Source organism: Heteronotia binoei, chromosome 7 (genome assembly GCF_032191835.1).
Source record: "Heteronotia binoei isolate CCM8104 ecotype False Entrance Well chromosome 7, APGP_CSIRO_Hbin_v1, whole genome shotgun sequence".
Lineage (NCBI taxonomy): Eukaryota > Metazoa > Chordata > Lepidosauria > Squamata > Gekkonidae > Heteronotia > Heteronotia binoei.
The window spans coordinates 103,053,790-103,076,916 of NC_083229.1; the positions used below are offsets into that span (position 1 = coordinate 103,053,790).

At 41.0% G+C, this 23,127-nt stretch overlaps 1 protein-coding gene across 1 annotated transcript; it reads right to left on the bottom strand.

Annotated features, from left to right (window-relative positions):
* Positions 1 to 712: 712 nt before the first annotated feature.
* Positions 713 to 23,127, bottom strand: SCGN (secretagogin, EF-hand calcium binding protein). The gene is made up of 11 exons (XM_060242989.1): positions 22,969 to 23,127; positions 21,213 to 21,283; positions 13,077 to 13,169; positions 12,721 to 12,810; positions 8,801 to 8,857; positions 7,615 to 7,692; positions 6,323 to 6,378; positions 5,988 to 6,033; positions 5,825 to 5,884; positions 3,621 to 3,689; positions 713 to 1,368 (listed from the first exon to the last, which is right to left on the bottom strand). The coding sequence occupies exons 1-11, from the start codon at positions 23,039 to 23,041 to the stop codon at positions 1,240 to 1,242; spliced, it is 822 nt and encodes a 273-aa protein (XP_060098972.1). The 5' UTR covers positions 23,042 to 23,127; the 3' UTR covers positions 713 to 1,239.

Sequence of the window (23,127 nt, forward strand, 5' to 3'; positions counted from 1 at the left end):
CTGCTCTGACTGCAGCTGGTAGCCTCAGTCTGGTTATTGCAGCAAGGAAAAGGTGAGAGCATGGTCCACCCCCTGCCCCCAGCCTTTTACAGCCCTCTCCACTTACATATGCTAGCTGGAGACATGTGGATCTGCCAAGGTTTGTGAGGACAGAGAAAACTGGAGCTCTGGCTTCAGGTCAGACTATGGTTGAAATATTTTGTGCAGTAAAGGTGAAACGTAGCTGTGCCACAATGAAAAAATTAGAACGTAATGGTACTGAGACGGATTTCACACTAGGGCTTGTTCCAGGTGGAGAGCCCTTTTGCGGCAAGCAGAAACCGCTTGTAAGATGATCTTGCTTGCTGCGGAAAAGTGGCACTTGCAGCTCCGGGGCAGCTGGTGCGAAAACAGAGAGCTCAGGAGTTCAAGATCAGGAGACCGCTTGCCAAGGAAAGAGGCTTGAGAAAAGGTGCTTCTGATCAGCAAATCACTGCTATTTCCACCAATTAGCTCATCGGTCATTTGATAAAAGAGTTCCATGAAAGAGTGAAAGACAATAACCAAAGTCAGGGCTTTTTTTGTAGAAAAAAACCAGCAGGAATTCATTTGCATATTAGGCCACACACCCTGATACCAACTACGTTCCTGCTCAGAAAAAGTCCTGACCAAAGTATAGCACAAATAGTGTGTGGAGTATTACCGGTGAGTCTCAGAAATAATGCAAGCTATGTTTTGTCTTCTAAATGGCCGCTTTTATTCCTAAATACACCGATCCGCAACTGATATCATAGCACTCATGTGCCTTTTTAAAAATACATCAAATCTCATATAACAAGTAGCTGTCACAGACATAAAGCACTGAGGAGGAAAAGGGAGGGAGACTTCAGTTTTAGTTTAGATCTCTGAACACAATAAAATTCAATGTTCTGTAGCACCAGTACTGGTAAAGAATGCATATCCTGACAAAGTGGCAGGCTTGAGAATATGAGCATGCTTACAAAAGGCATCTGAAATCCCATGGATAATATCTCATTTGGAACAGCATGGAACAAAGAGCTCAAGGAACAAAGCTCATAACACGCTTTCTGTTTGGCTGCATCCTTACAATTCAATATTCATCTCAGCAGTGATTTGCCCTTATCTTCCAGGTTCAGTAATATAACACAGATGATAAACACAGCACTGAAGATATTCTACCAGCATCAGCAGGTTTGCAAAGGACAAAAGTAGCAAACCATAGGGAAAGCTAATTGAGGTCTATGGGGTCATTTTAATTCCCAGACACAAGGCAAGTTCAGATTTTTGAATCTTCCCATCCTTGTTGGCATCGCAGTGGCGAAGCAGTATCTGGCGCAACTTATCCAGGTCCGTGCCACTAATGCTAGGCTACAGGGAGATAATGAGAGCTACATTTAGCAGATGAAGAATCTGATTTGGTGGAAATTTTGTAAACATCACGCATTAACGAGAATTCCATAAAGACAGAAGTGCAATGAAGAGAGTAAGTGGGAGATTATGGTATAAATGAGCAGTAAGTCTCAATACTGGAAAGGAGATACAGATGAGATACAGATGAAAGGAGATACAACGCATTTCATGATTATATTAACTAGTCACATGGTTATGTTTCAGTTTTACAAAGGGAGTCAATTATGGTGCAGACTGCAGAAAGAAATACAATATGACCAGAGCTCTGCCTGTGTTAGTGGCTTCCCATTCTTTTCTATGATGGAGAATGCTCCATATTACACACAATCTGTCAGAACAATGGAATCCCCAGAATTTAACAGTGATATTGGTTCTTATCTCACTACAGATGCTAACTGCATTCAACCCTTACATCTGTATTCTTAGCAATCTCCCAGAAAGGCCATACACCCTCTTTATTTTATTTCTTATTTGCAATAATAATTAGAATAGTAGATTGTAATGTAATGAATAATAGAATATAATGTAATTTGGAATGGTAGATTAGAATATATTTCTCTGGTCTGGGGACAGGGGAGATAACTCTACACAGCCAGCCACCCCACTTAGGTCACCTCCATCCTTGAGAGGAGAGGGATGGCATGGTTTCAGTTAATTACTCACAGCGTTCCACAATTAAGGATACATCTGCCCTTCATGTTGTCTGCTAATTTGCTGTTCACCCTATATCTATATGTATGTACTGGTAATTTCCATTTCATTGTATCTGAAGAAGTGTGCATGCACACAAAAGCTTATACCTTGGATAAAACTTGGTTAGTCTTAAAGGTGCCACTGGACTCAAATTTCTGCTTCAGATCAACACAGCTATCCATCTGGACTATAAATAGTTAATGAATAAATAAGTGCATTCAGAGCCACCTTGTACACAGCTGAGCTGTTCCAGTTGTAGGCTAGAAACAGAGCTGGCCTGGTCTCCCGGTTAACCATGCCAAACGGAGAGACCATAAACACAGAACAGAATAACCTTGGAGAGGGGCAAAAAATAAAGGAGCAACACACGAATATGGCCTTTAGCAGATTCAAAATGATATGATATCAATAGATGCGTCTGGGCCTAGAATGGGAAGAATATCCAACTAAATAGTGAAGATACTGTTCAAAGAGAGGGGTATGCTGATGTAGAGCTGACGGAAAAATCATATATAAAAGAAACTTGTAATTATATTTTGTCTTTGTCAGGGCTTTTTTTGTAGCAGGAACTCCTGTGCCTATCAGATCACGTACCCCTGATGTAGCCAATCCTCCAAGAGTTTACAGAGCTCTTGGTACAGGGCCTACTGTAAGCTCCAGGAGGATTGGCTGCATCAGGGGGTTGCAAAGGAGTTCCTGCTACAAAAAAAGCCCTGGTCTTAGTTATGATAAAAATAACCAGAATGAACTAACATAATGTTTATATACTTTAAGAATATAACTGAATATAAATCAATTTGTATGATATTTGAACTTATGTTAATTAGATAACCAAGAATGTCCAAGTGAGGCAGGTAGCTGATGTTGAAAACCGATTGTAAAAACCTGTAGATATGTACCTGCACTAATTACTAGTTTTATATTGTGAAACCATCTCACCTTTGGGTTAAGTCATTGTTCTAATTTACTTATCTACAGAGAATCAACGGATGGCATTCTCCCCCCCCCCCTTTTTAGTTAATTCAGGTGGGTAGGTGTGTGGGACTGAAGCAGCAGAATGACGTCTGAGTCCAGTGGCACCTTTAAGGCCAACACAGTTTAATTCTGGGTATAAACTTTGTTCTCTTTAGTTAATTTTACAGATGCAAAGGTTGTAATAGAAAGATCCTTGTGTACTACACCCAAAATGGATGAAAAACATTGAAGTATACTTCTTGCTAGGAGATAAATGCTCTGCTATAGGAATGCTAACTAGATACTTGTGGCTTCTTGAGTGCATGCCTGAGCCTGAATTAGGCCTGACCAGAGTCATGTGGCACGTACAGAAAGCTAAATATAATTTATTGGTATCTTCTCTTTATCCAGGTACACAGTCAACAGGGAGTGTCATTTCCCCATTCTTTATTGCTCCATAAAAGAACTGGAGTCCATTAAGCTCTGCGCTCTCATAACTTAAGCTTTTAAACTGTTGAAATAAGCCACAAAACTACAGAACACATAAACCATTAGGAAGTCACCTTGACGAGTTCCATCATGTCTTTAACAAACCCATCCACTTCAGGGCCTTCAAGTGCTCCTGTCTTACTCTGGAAAATATATATAAAAAAATCCATAAACATTTGTGGAATAAAAATGAATCTATAGATCAAAGAATAGTTTTCTGCCTTCGCTCTTTCTGGCATTATTTTTGACCTCTGAAATCATGTTATTTGTCTATATGCCTCCTTATATATATAAAAAGGAAAGTAAGTCCATATTCCTTGTCTTCCTGGAAACTCTGTCATGGTATTTACACCACTTGGTCGTGGAAGATGGCTTTCAGAGGTAGTTCAATTGTTAGAAAGATGATTGTGTGAGGGCTGCACATCTGTTCTCATGCATGTACTTGGGGATCTCCCAGCAGCATGCTATGCTAGAGATTCACGGATATTGTAATATCATGTGTACTCAGATGGTGGAGGATGTATCTACACATCGAATGCAGCCCAGGAGAGGGCATCAGTGCCTCTGGAAGGCACTGCTGCTGTGTGGCTCCACATTCAGTAGTAATTTGCTAATACCCCAATCCCTATTCCCCTTTCTTCTCCATTGTCCTGTGTTCTTATACACTCAAGAAGTAGGGGGAAATTTTGGTCCTTTTTTGGGCAACGTTTGCTTTGTGATGACAGCAATACTCCTGGCGCTAGGGGTTCTGCCGCTCCAGGTAGACCCCTGCGCCGTGCCTCCCCCCCACTCCAGTGATGTCATCATGCAGGGCGACCTCGCTCTTCAGAGGCTTTCCTTCAAAGCCTCCAAAGAGTGAGGCATTTTAGCGGCACCCAGCTGCTTTCGGGTTGAAAGCAGCTGAGCAGCACCTTCATGGAAAGGTGCTGCTTGGCCGCTTTCAACCCAAAAAGTGGATGGCTCCATTAAAACACCATGCTCTCCGATGCAGTGTTTTAGCGGCACCCCGCTAAAAGGCCACACTCTTCAGAGGCTTCCAAGGAAGCCTCTGAAGAGTGTAGGGGAGTAAGGAGGCACCTGGTGGTGCCCCCAGGGATGGTAGCACCCTAGGCAGCCACCTACCCCACCTACTCCCACGCATCAGCCCTGACTCCTAGATGACAATCAAGCATTGTTTGTAGTTAACCAATTAGTAGCCTAGTCATGCTAACAGCAAATTATGTTACTTGATGCTTGGAATGGATCTGAGTGATGTGAAGGAGGCCACAGAGAGAATCCCTTTCTGACTTCTGTCCATAGAGTCACTGCTCTACATTCTTCAGCCTCTTTCTACCAGGAAATGGGAACGTGCTCAGAGGTCTCTGTAAGAGGGGTGGCCAAATTGTGGCTCAGGAGCCACATCTGGTTCTTTCACACATATTGTGTAGCTCTCAAGCCCCTCCCCACCCTGGCAGCTGGCTTGGAGAAGGCATTTGGCTCTTTAAATCACTTATCCAAGCCAAGTCAGCTGGTGGCTAGGAGAAGGCATTTAAAGTTAAAGTTACTTTCTTTCCATCTCTTCTTCCATCCTCCTTCCCCCTCTATTTCCCTCCCTCCCTCCCTCCCTCCCTTCCTTCCTTCGCTCAAACATCTGACACTCGTGTCTTCTGGCTCTCAAACATCTGATGTCTATTCTATGTGGCTCTTACATTAAGCAAATTTGACCACTCCTGCTCTGTAATATCACCACAACTTTTGAGATGATCTTCCATTTACTCATAGAGACTTCTAGGAGGAGGAGTGGATTATGATTCTCTTGTGCCAGTATGACTCACCGCAATACCCTGGCACCCTTCAATCACATTGGTGATTGTCCCAGAGAACCATGTGACATTGCAGGGGCCTCCGAGATGATCTCCATCACTGGGTGGCAGTGAATGGACCACAGCTAAGAATCACCCATTTGTGGTGGGCCCTCTGCTGGATAATGGCCCTGCACAATTAAGACTGGAAGATTATCAGGAGACTCAAAAGCCCTGCCTATTCCCACCCTCAGAACATTATATACATTCCCTTACAGGATGCAGCCATATTATGTTAGGAGTATGGGACAAACACCAATATGTCTTCAACAGTGGATATTACTATGGAACTACTGGGACAGTGGCAAATTGTCATCGCTGTTTGCAGTGCGGTGAGAAGTGAAAACACACCAGTGGCAAGGTCCTGGCACATTATTCTATAGTTAGGCTATAAGATTTGATGTGTCCCTTGATTACCAAAACACAAACAAACTTACAACATCATAGTGAGAAAAGATTTTCTCAAAATCTCTCTTCCTTTCTTCTGTACTACAAGCCTGAATGGAAAGGAAAATAGGATTTAAAGAGACCAAACAAAAACTGTCTTAAGCAAAGAGAGAGAGAGAGTAACTAAACGCACTGAAAACTACCACTACTTACATCCATTTTAAATTGAAGGAGAAAATTCTCTTGAAGAGCCAGGATCCTAAAAGGAAAAAGTCAAATGGCAGGCAGTGTTCATAGAAATCACAGAAAGTAGGTGGGCACTTCTAAAAATGATATTAAAAAGAGTGCTACCTCTTTTCAGCTAAAGGTTTGCAGTGCACCTTTAGCACTGCAGTACAAGCAGAAATTCAAAAGACATTTTTTCACAGCATGGAGACTTAACAACAGCATCAGTTGCACATGTTTGCCCTACCCCTTTCTGTAAGGAGCCAACAGATTCAACAAGGTCATTCTTTTTTAACTTCCTTGCCAGTACCATTCAAATCTACCTTGCTAGATCATTCAGGTCCAGTTTCCCATCTTTATTTTTGTCAAAGATCTTCATCTAAAAGGCAAAAAGTGGAAAACTTTGTGACACATTAATGTAAAGAAATTATGCACACAAGGGAATGTTGCTGTTCAGATAAACTTCCTACCAAAGAATTTGAGTGCTTTGTAGCAACATGCCATTGGCAGTCAGCATTTCAGGAATTAGCGATGAGCAAAAGATGGAAATAAATTCATCTAGTGCTTTGTTTTTATACATTACAAATTTTACTCTGAATCTTCCAGATAGGCACAGAAAAAGAAAGAAAGGAAAAAAGGAAAAAAGGAAAAAAGGAAGAAAGAAAGAAAGAAAGAAAGAAAGAAAGAAAGAAAGAAAGAAAGAAAGAAAGAAAGAAAGAAAGAAAGAAAGAAAGAAAGAAAGAAAGAAACCATTCTCCTGCCACTGAAACTGACCTTGGGAAATTTAGATAGCGTTGCTGAATCCAGTTTAGATTATGCCTAGAGATTTAGGGGCAGTTCTTGGGGAAGGCAGAATTTGGAGGTTATGAGGCTATCAAGTCTGCCCTTGAAGCTACCATTGCCTCTGGGATAACACCTGCAGATCAATGTTAATTCTGCGAGAACGCCAGCCTCCCATTTGGAAGTTAGAGCTCAGAGCAGCCCATCTTCTTTTCTTTATGATACACATATGGGGGAAAAAAACATTTTAGCAATCTCATTTTATAATCCTGGGTTGTCAGGAAATGTCATGGAACTATAATTGACCTCCAGATTACAGAGATCAGTTACTCTGGAGAAAATGGCTGCTTTGGTGGGTGGAGTCTATGTCATTATACCCTACTGAGGTCTGTTCCCAGTCCAGGCTACATCCTTCAAACCTCCCAAAATTTCCCAATCTGTAGTTGGCAGCTCTTCTGAACATCTGGCAAAAGGTTTGCTTTGCAAGGACATTTTTCAGTTATGTTAGAATGCTCATGCCGATAAAAATAGGTAGTTTTAAAATTTGTAATATATTCATATGTTTAAAAATATTCTGAGTGTTTCAGTACCTCATATTTTTTGAGCTATGCTCTGTATGAGGGAATATGAGGTGGAGGGAAAGGGGTTCATTCTACTTGTGTGGTACTGATGGGTAGAGTAAGGTTCTGAATCCCTGTTTCCTGTCTAGTAGGCCACTTTAAAATTTTCTAAGCATTCACGCCTTATTTTCTAAGCTTATCTAGACAGTCTTCCAGGTTGTGAAGAATTCCTAGGAATTATTAAAGTATGCAAATAATAGATGCTTCTGGCTTACCATGGCATCAGTATATTCCTGCAATTTAGCCTTAGAAACATTTTTTCCATGTTGACGAAAAAGATCTTGCAGAAAGTTCTGTAGACAGAGGGAAGGATATTGGATTGTCATATTAGAAATCTTTTCAAAAAAGCAAGACAGGACTCGAATGTTCCAAATGTGTTTAGAATGAGCCCAAGGTGTGAAATGCTACTTGTTCGTATGTACTTATTGTTTATGATATGTGCTTCATCTCTATTGATGGTTAGGGAAAATTTAGCATGCAGTCCTGCAAACCTGCATTGATGTATTCCATAATAAACCGGATCTCAAATAAACTTTGGATCATCATTTAGAGTGTTCAAAGTGAACCAAATAAAATGATATAGCTGTAATACAATGGTTCCTTCAAACTAGTAATACAAATAGGTCCTTCAGATAATAATTTCCCCCCACACTATAGATAAGGATTTGGAGCTAAGAGTCAGTGGGTGCATTCACAGTACACTAAATAGTGTGTTTTGTAACTAGATTTTTGAATTCTTACACAGTGTAAAAATGCATTATTTAGTGTAGTGTGAATGCACCCCATGAGTTCAGGGCAAAGTGAATCTGATTTGTGTAGCTCAGTCTCTTACCTTCTGTATTACACTTGGATCATGCATTTGAAGCCACATTTATTTATTTACAAATGTAGTAAATGTTGTTCAAACCACTGTTCTGTCTTCTCTGTTAATATCCTAAATAAATATTAATATATGCAAAGTTTTAAAAAAAAACTTAAATGAAACTAAATGGAAAGGTCTAGGCTTCATGGACAGGTCCTGTTGTTTGTTGTGTAATTGAAAAACAAGAATGAGGACATAGAGAGAAAAGATCCCTTTGGTTAAATAACTTTTGAACTTCGACCTCATTACCAAGAGGATGCCTTGTAGGGAGGCCAGGTTGCCTGCTTTGGAAGGCAGCCTCTTGGCCTCGACTTCAGGTCTTTGCCCTGCTCAGTTTACCAGTGGTTTGGGACACTGGTAGGGCTTTCTCACCGGGAGAGAAATGGGGTGAAAAAGATGTGATGTAGTGATATACTTCATCCTGAAGTAAAAAAAAAATACATGAACATTGGGAGGATCTGATGAATCCACTAGAAGCCATTCAAGAAATCCCTCAGGTATTCAGAGGATCAGGTATAAGAGGAATCTAGATAACTTACTTGGAGCTCAGCAGCAGAAATAAAGCCACTTCGATCAGCATCGTATTGACGCCAAATCTGAAAGAAAAACACATTAAAGATGGTACCATTACAAATACATTTAAAGATTAAAGACAACCCCTTATCTATTTGCTGAACATTTAAATATTGGATTTCTGAAGCAAGTATTGGGCTACAAGCATATTTCAGGGAAGCTGAGATAATGGGACGCAACTGAAGTATGGTGAGTTGGTTGTACAGAGCTTTTTGTCACAGAGACATAGATGAAGACAAGGGCTGAAGTATCAGACAGAGGCGACTCTTCCATTATGCTGTGTTCTTTTGAACTCTGATGTGTTTGTGGTTTAGGAGATGGATGTGGAGCTTTGGAGCAGAGCATTTTCAAAATACAAAGCATGGAGGAATGCTGACTTGCTTGCTCTAAGGTTTATAATCTTTAGTTTGTTTTTTGGACCTTGATTAATATGCCACTGTCTACAATGTAGCTCATTTCATTGGTGACAGAATGTTAAAAAAATACTGACACAATAGTGACACAATTCATTGGCAATATTTTTGATTGCAGTTGAAAGGCCTGTTAAAGGCATTATCCGAATGGGATGAAGTAGTCCAGAAATAATCTTTGCCTCACTGCTATATTTCATCTAGAAGAAGTGCCTAATCAGTTTGGCAGCCATTGAATTGTTAATCTGGCCATGTAATTGCCAGAGCTGTTAATTCTGATTGGTTATGTGCTTGGTAAATAACAGAACCAAAACAAATGTCTAAGATGCTTCATTTCCTTGCCTCTTGCTTCATCCTCCAAGCAAAATGCCTTAAACTGTATTTGGGGACCAAGATGGTACAAATATATTGCACAAAATTAATTGTATACATTTGTACAATTGCATTGTATAAAATTAATGTTTCAGTGAAACTGATGGTTGGGATAGTGGATTATTTACCATTTTTGATGAAAAGATGTTTAGGCTAACTTTCCATAGAAGTTCAGGGCTGTTCACAACAGAACAAGAAATATGTTCTTCAGATTTATGTCAAACAATATGACAAATCTGTGCACAAGATTTATGTCAAACAATATGACAATCTGACTAATTCATTCTAAAGAATGAATACAGCTGCCAATAAAATAGTTATAGTCTAAGCTTAATTATATTTTAAGCAACAAACAAAAGAGCCAGCATGGATGGGCATACTTCTGAAGCCCCTACTACCATGACAGCAGCTATGCTCTTGAGTGGACACAAGAAAAACAGGTCACCTGTAGCGCCTACAAGGAGGAACTGCTGTGCCAAAGGAAGTGAAAAGCAATCTTTGTATCTTGATCCATCCATAGAAGTTACACTTGGAGATTTTAACTTCAGGCCCCTCACCAGAACATAAAGCTATGAGTTTTGCAATTAAGTAATTAACTGTGCTTAACTTTCAGTCAAGCTTGTGACTAGCTTCTTGATCTATGAGCCTTTGGCATATATGGATACCATATTGTTCATCTAATTTTTATAACTATGGGAATGCTCTACTGTGCTATTAAAGTCAGTGGAAACGTTCCTCAGGCATTAAACGGATCTAAATTTCAAGCTCATTACTACACTTTTCCTCATAAGAAGTCACATTTTATTCAATGGAAATCACTTTCGAGTTAGTAGGCATAGGATTGCTAATAAAATTGAACTTTCCCCTTCATTCCACTCCTGTTCCAACCCACAGCATGTCCCAAAATGACATTCTAGAAACCCCCCCCCCCCAACAGCTAAGTTGGTAGGAAATAGTTTGCTCTCAGAAGTGGAAATTCAGTGACAAATCTGATGACAAAAGCATCTTATACCGACAGAAAACAATGTGTGGAACCAACAAACAGTGTTTATAAAGGATCCATTTCATGGTCTTAGTCAGTGCTCCAGATTTTCAAGTAGCTTCAGTCTACCCTTCCAGCTTTTATAATGACTTGGAAAGAAGAGGGGAGGATCCAGTAGCATCCTTCATTTGGCACAGTGGCATTTATTTGGGTGGAAGAGCAGTTTTCATGTCATGCACTGTATCCTATACCATATCCTATACAAACAGAAGTGTTGTTTCTGATTTCAATGGTGCAATACCGAGCAGAGCCTTCTAAGCCTGTTGCTCTCAATGGATTTAGAAAGGTACAACTCAGGATGTCACTGTTAGTTTCATATCCATTTCCTCAATTTCTTCATTTAATGAAGAATGAAGCCTACTTCTCAAAATCAGGCATGAAAATATTGTTGTACTTCTTATGAATGTTTCATGTCCTACTGTTGTGTAGCTCCTTCACAGTGATTGGCAGAGCTTTCTTTTGTAGCAGGAACTCCTTTGCATATTAGGCCACATACCCCTGATATAGCCAATCATCCTGGAGTTTACAGTAGGCCCTGTACTAAGAGCCCTGCAAGCTCTAGGAGGATTGGCTACAACTGGGGTGGGTGGCCTAATATGCAAAGGAGTTCCTGCTACAAAACAAGCCCTGGTGATTGGGATACTGCAACTTTAGCAGGACCATATTCAAGTGCAATGGGTACGGACTTGGATAAAGATGGGCACAGTGATGCCAAATGTAGAGGACGAGATGTCTGTAAAATATTTAGCATCATTAAAAAGTCAACCAATTCTGTTGTTATTCCATCTTCTTCCCATGAGAATACATATTTTGATCAATAATTGTACTGGTACTGTAGTACCTCTGATGGTAGTAGTAACACAGTGCAATAATAAAGGCAAAATGAAACAGTGCTAACTTAGTTTGCCCTACCTCCCCAAAATACTAGATAGATCCAAGCTAGTGATTATTCTGGCAAGAAGAACCAGAGAGAAATTATTTTATTATGACTTGACATGTTCAATCCTCTGTGACATTTAGACTGACAGTTTTCTTTCCAAAGTTTGAAACGCAGCGCTACACAGTACTTAACTATGGCCTTTTTAATATAAAGTGAAAGCTGGAATTCTAGAGTCTGATATGCAGCATAAGGAGCTGCAGAGTAATTCTCCAGAGACCATCTGTGGAAACAGAAGGCATGTTGCCTCTTCCACAGGAAATATGTTCACAGTGAGTATACACTGATGGTAAATGAGATAGTAACAGATCTCTGTGTTAAAAATCTGAGTCTGTCCATTCATTTATGAAATGCCTGGATGAGGGTCTAATTTCTAAAGAAGCAGGAGGAGGCACAGGGATGAAGGATGCTCCATCTTCTCTAGTCTATTCCTTCGCTGCAACCTGTGCTTGCAGGTGTTTGATTCCTTATAACTGGAAAGCAGAGTTGCTAACTGGCCTGGGGGGGGGGGGTGTCCTGTCCCTTTAATTGAAGCATAATATGCAGAAATGGGCAGGTGAAGCATGGAGGACTGAGCTTAGCATGATAGTATTTGGGAGAAGGGGCTACAAGGAAGCAAGTGCTGGGTGTAGGGGCTCCTCTCTTCTCATCTAGCTTCTTCATGAGTTCTAACAATCAGACTCCCTGGCTTACCTGACTTCACACAATAATTCATGACTGGGATGGACGTAAGGTAAAGGTAAAGGTGGTCTCCTGTGCAAGCACCAGGCATTTCTGGGGTGACATCACATCATGATATTTTCACGACAGACATTTTATGGGGTGGTTTGCCATTGCCTTCCCCAGTCATCTACACTTCTACATTTCTAATTTCCCCCCCAACAAGCTGAGTACTCATTTTATTGACCTCGGATGGAAGGCTGAGTCAACCTTGAGCCGGCTACCTGAACCCAGCTTCAGCCAGGATCGAACTCAGGTCATGAGCAGAGAGTACTGCAGCTTTACCACTCTGCACCACGGAGCTCCTAGTTTGAGTACAGCCAACTATAAGAAAAAGTCTAATTAATTTAATAAAAATCTAATAGCACTTAGAAACATCAACATGCAGAAGGAGTTTATACCCACGCGAATGAACTCTACACTATTGCCCAAGGGTGTTTCTCGTCGGAAAAGCAGCAGAAAGTTCTCATCCTCTGGCAAAAGCATACTGGCAAGCTAAAATACAAAAGCATCAATTATATTTCTGCAATCTCATCAGCCTCCTCAATCTTTCTTTAATCTTTCTTAGATTAAATCAGGTAGGGTCTTATTCAGTGCCAAACAGAAGCAGCTACAGAATCTACAACAGGTTGCTTCAGTTCAAATTATATTTGGGCAAAGATTTAATTCTACAGGATTCTAAGAGTGGTTCTTTATAATATAGTTATCGTTGCTCTGTACTCTTGTTATACATTTTTCTAAGATTTTGAAATAAAAGGTACCTCTTGTATCTGTAAGCGTCCATCTGCAGTCACATCAAAAGCTGACATATACTGTTCTTTAACCATCCGGACTTTTTCTTCTGTTATGACGTTCTGCAACATAAAAAGCAAAAGCCTGAGAATCAGTTCCTCAGGTGTGATATATTCTGCTCTGTGTATTTATGTGTAAGACTAGCAGCAAGAGTAATCCTTTTGTTAAAGACGCACACAGTTCTAGCAAGGGCCATTTTGTTCTGGTTACCAAGTAAAAAAATTGAAAAGTCCCAGACTCCAGCCTTGCCTTATAAGGAAAGTGCTCAAACCCCATAATCATTTTGTTTGCTGTGACTGTTAGCTACGGGGACTGTTGGCTCTGGGACTGGGTCTGGGCACAGGGTGGGCCAAGCAAGAATGCTCGGCCCAGCCCTCTCCCTCTTCAGTATCTTAAGTGGTGAGAATGTGGGTGGGGAGGGTTGGTGCGAGCGGGGACGGGGCGCTTGCCCCCATGGTAAGGTGGTGCCCTAGGCAGCCGCTGACCTTGCCTACTCCCACGTGCTGGCCCTGGATCTATACAGAGGCATTACAATATTGGCTGTTTTATTCTCAGTCCTTTTCCTAACAATCTCTAACATGCCTTTTGCACTGATTCCTACTTTTTGCTTTCTGTCGTCTGATGAAATGTACATGCACATGAATTAAACTTTGTGGGTCTTAAAGGTGCCACTGGACTCAAACTTTGTTCTATAGCTTCAGATGAACCTGGCTACCCCATGTGAATCTGTCATTTAACCAAGTTTTCATTCATAAGAGAAGCTGTTCTCTTATTCCATGATTCCTAAGTTTACTCCGGAGTCTTTGGTGAGGAATCTTATCAAAAGCCTTTTGAAAGTCCAAGCGGTCTGTCTACTGGGTCACCATTGTCTATATGCTCATTTATTTTCTGTTTACTAATTTACTAATGACTACTGTTTACTAATGGCTAAGGAGACTGCTTAGTTGGTAGCTGGCAAAATTGCAAGGCCCCAGTCTACAGGGATATGGCCAACTTGTTGATTTGAGTAAAAAATGCAGTGAGTATTGGGGCCCACCAGTTGATATTTTACTTAATCTTCTCTGGTGATATCATTTCCAAGAGCCTTGTCAGATCTTGATTTATTAATTTCTTTATTTCATCAACCATTACAGTGGCCATGTTGGAAGGTATTGTAATTGGATCTCTAGGCATGCATTTGGATCTGTTTTGGATGAGTAAAGAACATGGAAATACAAAAAAAGCTCACCAGGAACTAATTTGCATACTAGGCCATACACCCCAAAGTCACCATTGTTTCACACAGAGCTTTTTTGCAGAACAAGTCCAGCAGGAACTCATTAGGCCACACCCCCTAATGCCAAGCCAGCCGGAACTGTGTCCCGGTGCATTCCTGCTCAAAAAAAGCTTTGGAAATGAGATTCCCAAAGGTGGGAGAGATATTGCAACATGTTTATAGATTCTATATGGAGCTTAGCCCTAATTAATTGTCAAAAGGTTGCAGGGTTATTTGATTTGGAGGCTTGAATCATCTGGGTCCAGGAGTCCCTTTGTGCTTTTGTTTTTTTCTACATTAAAAGGTTTTTGTAGCACTGCTTTAAGATTTTAATCTCTTGGGGAATTGTGGATGCATTACTTTGCCTGTGCTGCTGGAATTTGATCATTAAGTTGTTTTTCACTGCGCAGCAGTCTGCATCAAACCAGGTTTTCCATTCACTTTTCCTTAATGGCTGGCTATTGAGGCTGTGAGGTTTTCTTAGAAGGATTTGTGTATAGCCATGACTAAGTTGTTGGTGAGATCACTGTGTTTGTAACATTGGCTGAGATCACAGTGTTTTGGAGCTGAGATCTTTTGTCTGAAGTATTTTTGGCACTGAACTACTTTTTCTGACCAAACTAGCCTTCTGTAGCTTAGTGGGTTCTAGATCACCATTGAATTGATCAGAATCACATGCTGGTAAATTGCAGTTGTTGAGATCCCTAGTTATTGAGTGATGACCAATATGTATACTCCCCAGGGATGTCTCCTTGAGTAGCCCCATTAAGAATGGAAAGATTTAGTCCAGATGCAAGCTATAGTAAGCAGTAACCTTTCCAGTTTAACTTGCCATCCTTAAGGGTTCTAGCGGGGAGGCTGAGGAATCTTTAATCGCCAATACATAATTGAAGTAGTTATATAGTAATTCATATGGGTGTTCAAGTGTGGCATTGAAATCTCTTGAAATCACATTAAAAGAGGACATCAACAAGTGTAGATGCAGCTCAAACTTTGTCCAAATTTCATGTACCCATTTGTCTGTTGTCATAGGATAGAAGGTAGAAATTTAAAACTAGGAGGGTTTGTTTCCTCAGTTGGGCCATGCAGGCTTGGGCCCAGTGTTCACAAGATATCAGGGGGGTGACTGTTTTGCCTGTAGTCTTATAGCTATAAGAAGAGCCAAACCTTCTTTGGCCTTCCTTTCCTTTCCCCTGGAGTGGCTGAAAGGTTGACTGATATGAATCCATCTACAGGCAGCAGGTCTTTGACTCAATTTTTTTGAAGACAGATTATATCATGTTGGGCCAAAAAATAATATTGCAGTCTGCATATCTCTATGAATGCAAATTTCACCCTTTGTGGTAGTTTGGAAACTTTCTGCCCAAGGAATAGGTTTGTTAAGGATTGGTAGGTTGGAAGGATCTAAAAAGGACTGCTGCAAAGTACCCAACTCCTGGGCTGTTAGAGATGCAAGGGAAGCAGGGCCCATAGATTGTACTTCACTCTGGATGCAGCATACTTGGCTAAACCGAGAGTTACTTTCACAGGGGTCCATTACAGTATCTGGTCTTTCAAGGTTTAGTTTGGAGGCATTTTGGAGATTTGCATGACTTGTATTTAATAATAATAATAATAATAACTTTTATTTCTATCCCGCCCTCCCCGCCTAGGCGGCTCAGGGCGGCTAACAACAACTTAGACATTAACATAAATGATAAAACTTTAAATTTAACAATTAAAATTAAGCATAAAAACCAGTCAGTTAAGTTAAAATACATGATTTTCGTTAGCCTAGATATATATGAGTGTATCTGGCAGCGATTGAGCTGTTATGGCGCTGGTTCTGCCAGTTTAGGTAGTCTTATAGATGGCGGTTCTTACACCAGGCAACTCAGCAGTCAGTGTCGTTATAAGCTTGCCTAAAAAGGGCGGTCTTGCAGGCCCTGCGGAACTGGCCGAGGTCCCGCAGGGCCCGCACCTCCTCCGGAAGCTGGTTCCACAATGCCGGTGCAGCCGCTGAAAAGGCCCGTACTCTAGTATGTTGGAGTTTGACCTCTCTCGGCCCAGGGATGGTCATTTTGTTTTTACCCACTGACCTCAGTGCCCTCTGGGGTTCATATGGGGAGAGACGGTCCCTTAGGTAGGCTGGTCCTCGGCCATATAGGGCTTTAAAGGTGATAACCAACACTTTGTACTGGACTCGGTAGATAATTGGTAGCCAGTGCAGTCCGCGCAGCCCCGGCCGTATGTGCTCCCATTTCGAGAGCCCTAACAGTAGCCTGGCCGACGCGTTCTGCACCAGCTATTTAAGTCAAGGTTTATTAAGGGAGTTTCTGGTTTTTCTCTTTGGAGTTCAGCTTTGTCTTGATGGAAGACTTTCCCTGGGCCCTTCCTCTGGTGGCAATTAACAGAGCAGCTCTAGATCACAGATTTCTTAGGGATCTCTTTACATCAAGTAAAATGGACTCTGTATCTTTATACTCTCCTACAAATAAAGTGTAGGGGGATTGAAGGCCTGTGTTTCACTCTGTGTTTCAATGAATGAGTTTTCTTGTACATAACAGTTGGCTTTGGACCAAGACTCACTCTGCTTGCAGTATGAGTTGTTTTACTGGCACACACGGGGGCGGCATAATTAAGAGCAACAGGAGACACTGGTGTCTGTTGCTTGAGAAGAAAGAGGGGGGTTACGTGTTTATCCTCAGAAGAAAAAAAAACTCTGCTAGGGGAGATTATAAATGTATCCAATAATTTTTGCATTTTTAGAAGCAAGGTTAGAATCGCAGGCCTGCTAAACTTCAGGAGCATTCTTAGGTGACATTTTCAGTTTTCATTCAGTTTTCTCAAAATAAGCAGCTTGTTCAGAGAATTCAAAAGTGTTTCCTTGGTTACCCAGTGTCCTCTGTTTACATGATTGTCTGCTATAAACAGAGCAATTTGATTTCTTAGCAGATGATGTGAGACACCAGAAATCCACCCCCTTTCCTGTCACCCCTCAAGTAATTGTTAATATTTTGCTGGTCTGGACTGAGTATGTACGTTAGATTTTTTTTTTAATTATTATTGAACCATATTCTCGTGCAACTGATACAATTTTGGAGAGGAGGGAGGATTTGGATTTTGGTTGGAGTTAGCGGTTAGAGTCTCTTGTTATAATTCCAGTTTATGGCACTGCTGAAAGATGGCTTTAACTGTTTGGCTAGTAAGGAGGCAATAATCCCCAATAAAATCTAATAGGTAATTGTTTAGAAAACTCCATAAATCTTCTAGTCCCCAGTGGCTTTCTTTGTGGGTTTCTAGGATTATCTTTTGTAGAAGGTCAGAGACACTGAGAGGAGAGTTTTCTTGAATTACCTGGGTATTTGAATCTGTCTCCAGAGCTGCATGTTTATTTGGGGAGGCAAAACTAGGATAGTCACTTACTGTCTCATTCCAAGAGATAAAGTTGTCCAAGTGAAGCTGTTTGGCTATTTTGAATGGGGAATGAGGATCTGAATGAATTATTTGGGGCTTCTTCCTCCCCATGGAAGCTAATCTCATCACCAAGCCTTTGTAGGAAAGCCTTTTCTTTTGCTTTCTTATGTAGCCAAGAGATATATATGGCTAGAGGTGCTCTTTAATCCTTAGTGCATAGTGCCTTAAAACAGGATTGGGGAACCTTTTTTCTGCCAATGGCCATTTGAATATTTATAACATCATTTGCAGGCCATACAAAATTATCAACTTAAAAACAGTGCTCCACTGAGCGAGAACAATTCAGGCTGGCAGAATTAATGCAAATAATTGTTTTTCTATTTGAAGCCAAGTGGGGAGGGAGGGAGGGAGGGAGGGAGAGAGAGGAAGGAAGGAAGGAAGGAAGGAGAAAGAAAAAATGGGGGGAAGAAAGGAAAATGAAATGGGGGGAAGAAAGAATAATAAAGGAAAATAAAGAAATAGAGAAATGAAAAAGAAAGGGAAATAAAAAATTAGGGGAACAAAGGGGGAAGAAAGGGCAAGAAAGAAATGGGGACAGAAAGGAGAATAAAGGGAAATGAAGAAATGTGGGGAAGAAATGCAAAGAAAGGGAAAGACAGATGAGAGAAAGAAAGGGTAATAAAGGAAAATAAAGAGGGGAAGAAATAAAGAAAGGGGGGAAGGGGGAATTAAAAGAAACAAAGAAATGGGGGGGGGGGAGAAATAGAAAGAAAGGAAAATAAAGAAATGAGGGGGAGACTTACCTGATCTGTGACAGTGACTTTTCCAGGTCCTGCAGCGATCCTCGCAAGCCAACCAGGCCCTGTGATCCTTGCCGGCCAGCTGGGCCTCAGGGAGGCCACCACGTGCAACCCTCTCAGAACCAAGTCCAAAGATCTCTGTGACTGATTGTTCCATTCCTGTGCTAGCTATGGTCATGTTGTGTAATAAGTGATTTGTGCAACCAGCCATAATAAGGCATGTAGAGAGAGGAAATAACTTAGCCCATATTCCCTGGCTTAATTTAGCTGATTGAAATCAGGCTCCCTACACTATTATTAGTGGTTTTAAAGGGGAAGCAGACATGTCCTTATAAAACCTGTATTCTCCCCTCATTAAAAGCCAAATAAAAGCCCATTTCCCCATTAGAAAACTGAGTAGGATTTAAAGAGTTGAGTTCCTTCTTTCCCCTTGCGGACCCAATTCAAATCATGGTGGTGTCCACACAATTCACTTTTGACAAAGTAATGGAGATTATTTTTGTGGTGTCTACGTTGGCAATTAGAAAAACACTTAGAAAGAATAGCACCAAGTTTGGGCTGTGTCTTTTTTGTATAAACTGTCCTGAATAGCTAAAAATAAAAGGGCAATATATCCAGTGAAATGAAACAGAACTGAACTAAAGACATGCAAATAATTGACCACATAGTTAACTCTTCACTTAGCCTTACATCTATAGATATAAAAACAAGTGTCCTGGCAGGTCATCAACACCCAGCCCAAACCTCTGAACCTACAAATCCAAAATTTGGGGAGTGCTTTCCTTCCATGACATCAATGCCCCCCAAGAAGGAATTTTTAGAAATTTGACCCCCCCCCCCCCCGTGAATGAAAAGAGGTAAAATGTGTCTTCCCAATGGGGTAAAGCCTGCTGGCTGCTTCCACCCCCCTCAGGTGTGGAGCTCTGTGTTCTGAAGTGGCAATCAATTAATGGAGACTGCAGACAGTTGAAGCACCACCCCCCTCTGATTGCTCAGCTGTGCTGCTCTGTGTTCTGAGGTAAAAATCAGTTAAGAGACTGCAGATAGCTGAATAGGTGTCCTGACTGACTCATTAATGCCCAGCCCAAAACCCTGGACCTGTGTAATAACACTTTTACTGCTGCTGCTGGGAAGAACATAGGGTTGCCAACTTTATGTAGGACAAATTCTGTAGATTTGAGGAGTGGACCATGGAGAGGGTGGGGTTTGAGTAGGGGTGGGACCCCAGACAGGTACAATGACATAGACTCCACCCTCCAAACCAGCCACTTCCTCCTGGGAATCATTATTGCCACTCTCCAGGTGAGGGCTGGAGATCACTCAGAATTACAACTGCTTTCCAGATGGCAGAGATCACCTCCCCTGGAGAAAATGGCTGCTTTGCAGGCTGGACTCTGTGTCATTATACCCTGATGAGGTTGCTTGCCTCCTGCTTTGGTCCACACTGTGAGTTCAGACTACTCACAGTCTTTCAACCTAACCTACCACACAGGGTTGTTGTGCAGACCAAAAGGGGAAGTCAGCTCTAAACAAGAAGAGGCATTTTTCGTAACAGTCAGTATGGCAATTGAGTTTCTAAATCTTCCAAAACCAAAACACCCTTCCTACCTAAAACAAACGAACAAAAAAATTAAAGGTAGTTCAATGCCGTAGTGAAGCATGGGTTTCAGGCTAGCCTGTTTCGAAATAGATCCATTTTCATAAACAAGTGAAATTAATTCTAGCAAAGAAGCCCCATGTTAATCAATTTTGGAAGCCCAAATATTGCATCTACAAAATTAATCTGCACTGTTTCAAATAAGCCAAACCACCTGCTTCTCTTCCTGTTCCTTTCCAAAGCGACATGTATTAAAGCGTTTTGCTTTATCACTATTAATCTAAGCAAACATGGCTGTGTCAGTTTGCTGGAACAAAAGGAGTTGGTGGTGAAAGGAGGCCTCAGAGCACAAGCTGGGGGAATATTTTAATCAGGTTGTTGCACCTGTGAACAACAACTAAGGAAACAGGTAGCCAGAGTGACAAGATATGAATAGTCTCACCTTGATACAGAGCAATATGCATAGGGCAGCTAGGGCTGTACCCAAGGAGCATATTTCAGAAAGGTTGCTGTCTTTCTGATAAGCCTTTTTTTTTAAGCAGTGGAATGGGAAGATGGACTCCAGCCCTTCCCACTTCCACTCAGAAACAGCTGAGCATCTGAATTTCAACCTTTCTGAAATGGCTTTGCAGTGACAGCCCAAGATTTTGGGTTGTTGAGGGATTGTAGAATAGAAGAATCATAGAATCACAGAGTTGGAAGAAGCCATACAGGCCATCTAATCCAACTCCCTGTTCAATGCAGGATCAGCCTAGAGCATCCCTGACAAGTGTTTGATGCTGCTTAAACACTGCCAGTGACATCATCATGTACATGCAGAGCTGAGGATGTGTTAAAGGAAGACTTCAGTGGGCATCTGTAAAGGCCCTTATCCATGGTGGAGGACCTTCAGTCATGATCATCATCATTATTCAATAGCTTCAGATCGGTAGCCATGTTGTTCTGAAGCAATAGAACAAAGTTTGAGTCCAGTGGCACCTTTAACACTAACTGTGTTGGAATACAAAGTTGGTCTTAAAGGTGTCACTCAAACTTTGTTTCGTAATTCAATACTTACCCCAGGGTCCATAGCCTTTAGCAGATGACGAAAAAAGTTATCAAGCTCCTTCCCTTCTATGTAACCATTGCCTAAAATAAAGGAATATATATTACATTTACTTGAAATAATTCTATGTGAACAAATAGACTGTAAATACAAATGACACATAGGGTGGATGTTTTATAAATCTATTAATTCCTTAATCACCAAATGAGTAAATCTGAGCAATGCTTGTAGGCTTTTTGCCTATAATGTTTTTACTGTTTTAAATTGTTTTATGGTGAACTATGCTAGTTCTTGTAAGCTGCCTGAGCCTGCCTTGGGGGTGGGGGAGGTGCATATATTGAATAAATAAATATTTTTTAAAAACTTTTAAAATATGGAATTATTTAATTGTCTTAAAATTATATGAGTAGATGAGACAAACTTTGGAAAATATTTGCACTCCAGACTTCTTTTGAAGAAGCTTGTATTTCAACTGGATGTTTGTCTATGTCCAGGTCATTGACACAAAAAATGGTAAACAAGGGTAAAAGCTCCCAGCTGCCTATTCTGCAACCGGCCCAAAAAGTTCACGGCGGCTTCAGGTATATCATACTAATGTTAGTGAAGAGGATTGAAAGCCTCAGTTTAATTCATCCTCAGTTAATCAGGTAATTAAATGTAGATTTAAAATTAGACTAAGGAGCTCTAATTAAAATCTAGGAGCAGGTTCACTGTTGGTGCTGTAAACAATTATGATTGGAGACAATATATTAAGATGTTTTAAAACTGAGAGTGATAGTCAACATCGTTAGGCCCTTCTGTGACAGTAATGGCTGAAAAGGGTGTAACTTCACTTAAGATTGCACTGTTGCACTGTAAATTGCTTTATAGCAGGGACACGTCATTTATGTTCATTGGAGAGTAATCCAAAACAGGTCTACTCAAGTTATTTAATCGATCTTCCTCCCAGGAAAGTTTTTCTAGGATTGCACTGTTAGTCTATAAAGCTATTACCTTCATCAATACAACAACAACAACCTTTAAACATATCTTTAAAGTAGCATGATGCTAATATTTAATTCATAGGGAGAGACAGACAGACAGACAGATGGCTCATAAATTAATATGTAATATAAAGTAGTAAAATAATTTTTTAAACCAATTTGCAGTGCAGTCTTAAGAAGAATTGCACTCTTCTAAGCCCAATGACTACAGTAGATTATGAAGGGCGTAACTCTGCTTAGGCTGGCATTGAAAATATTTTCAAGCAGCCAAGATACCTAGTTCCCGCCCCCCCCCATGCCCAAACTAGTGCTACACACTTCCACACAGATCATAGAAACACAAATGAGTGTAGGTGGGAGTTGAGATGCTGCTTATATAATGCATTGTCCAGGCAGGGGAAAACGTTTTTTGAATCTTTTGACTCCATAAGGCTTCTGGATGGTAAGTTTCTGTGCAAGTCCTGGAGCTCACTTTTTCATATGCATGAACAGCACACAGACCGTCAGAGATGAGCACATTATGAGTAACCACAGGCAAAAAGGCCATGAAATGCAGGACTTGTAGCTTGTGATAGTTCTAGACAAAACTCAGAAATAGGCAAGGAACCAGCCATAAAGGATGATATTGGCAGAAGAGGATCAGATTAAGTTAGACAAAACTACAAAACTTCCTTACGAACTAGAACTGCGAAAACTATCTTGAACAGACATTAACTTATCAGGTTCTCACATACGCACTTAGCACGAACCACTTTCCAATCGCGGAGGGGATGGGGCAAGCTCACCGTCGGCATCGAAGTGCTGCCAGATGCGCAGGAAATCAGCAGCGTCGAGGTGCGCCAGAGGGTTGCTGTCCATGGTGCTTCAGACAAAGCGCCCACACCGGGCAAAGTTCAGAGACCAACGCTTTTAGTGGCAACTGGGCAGAAAGACTGTTATGGCTG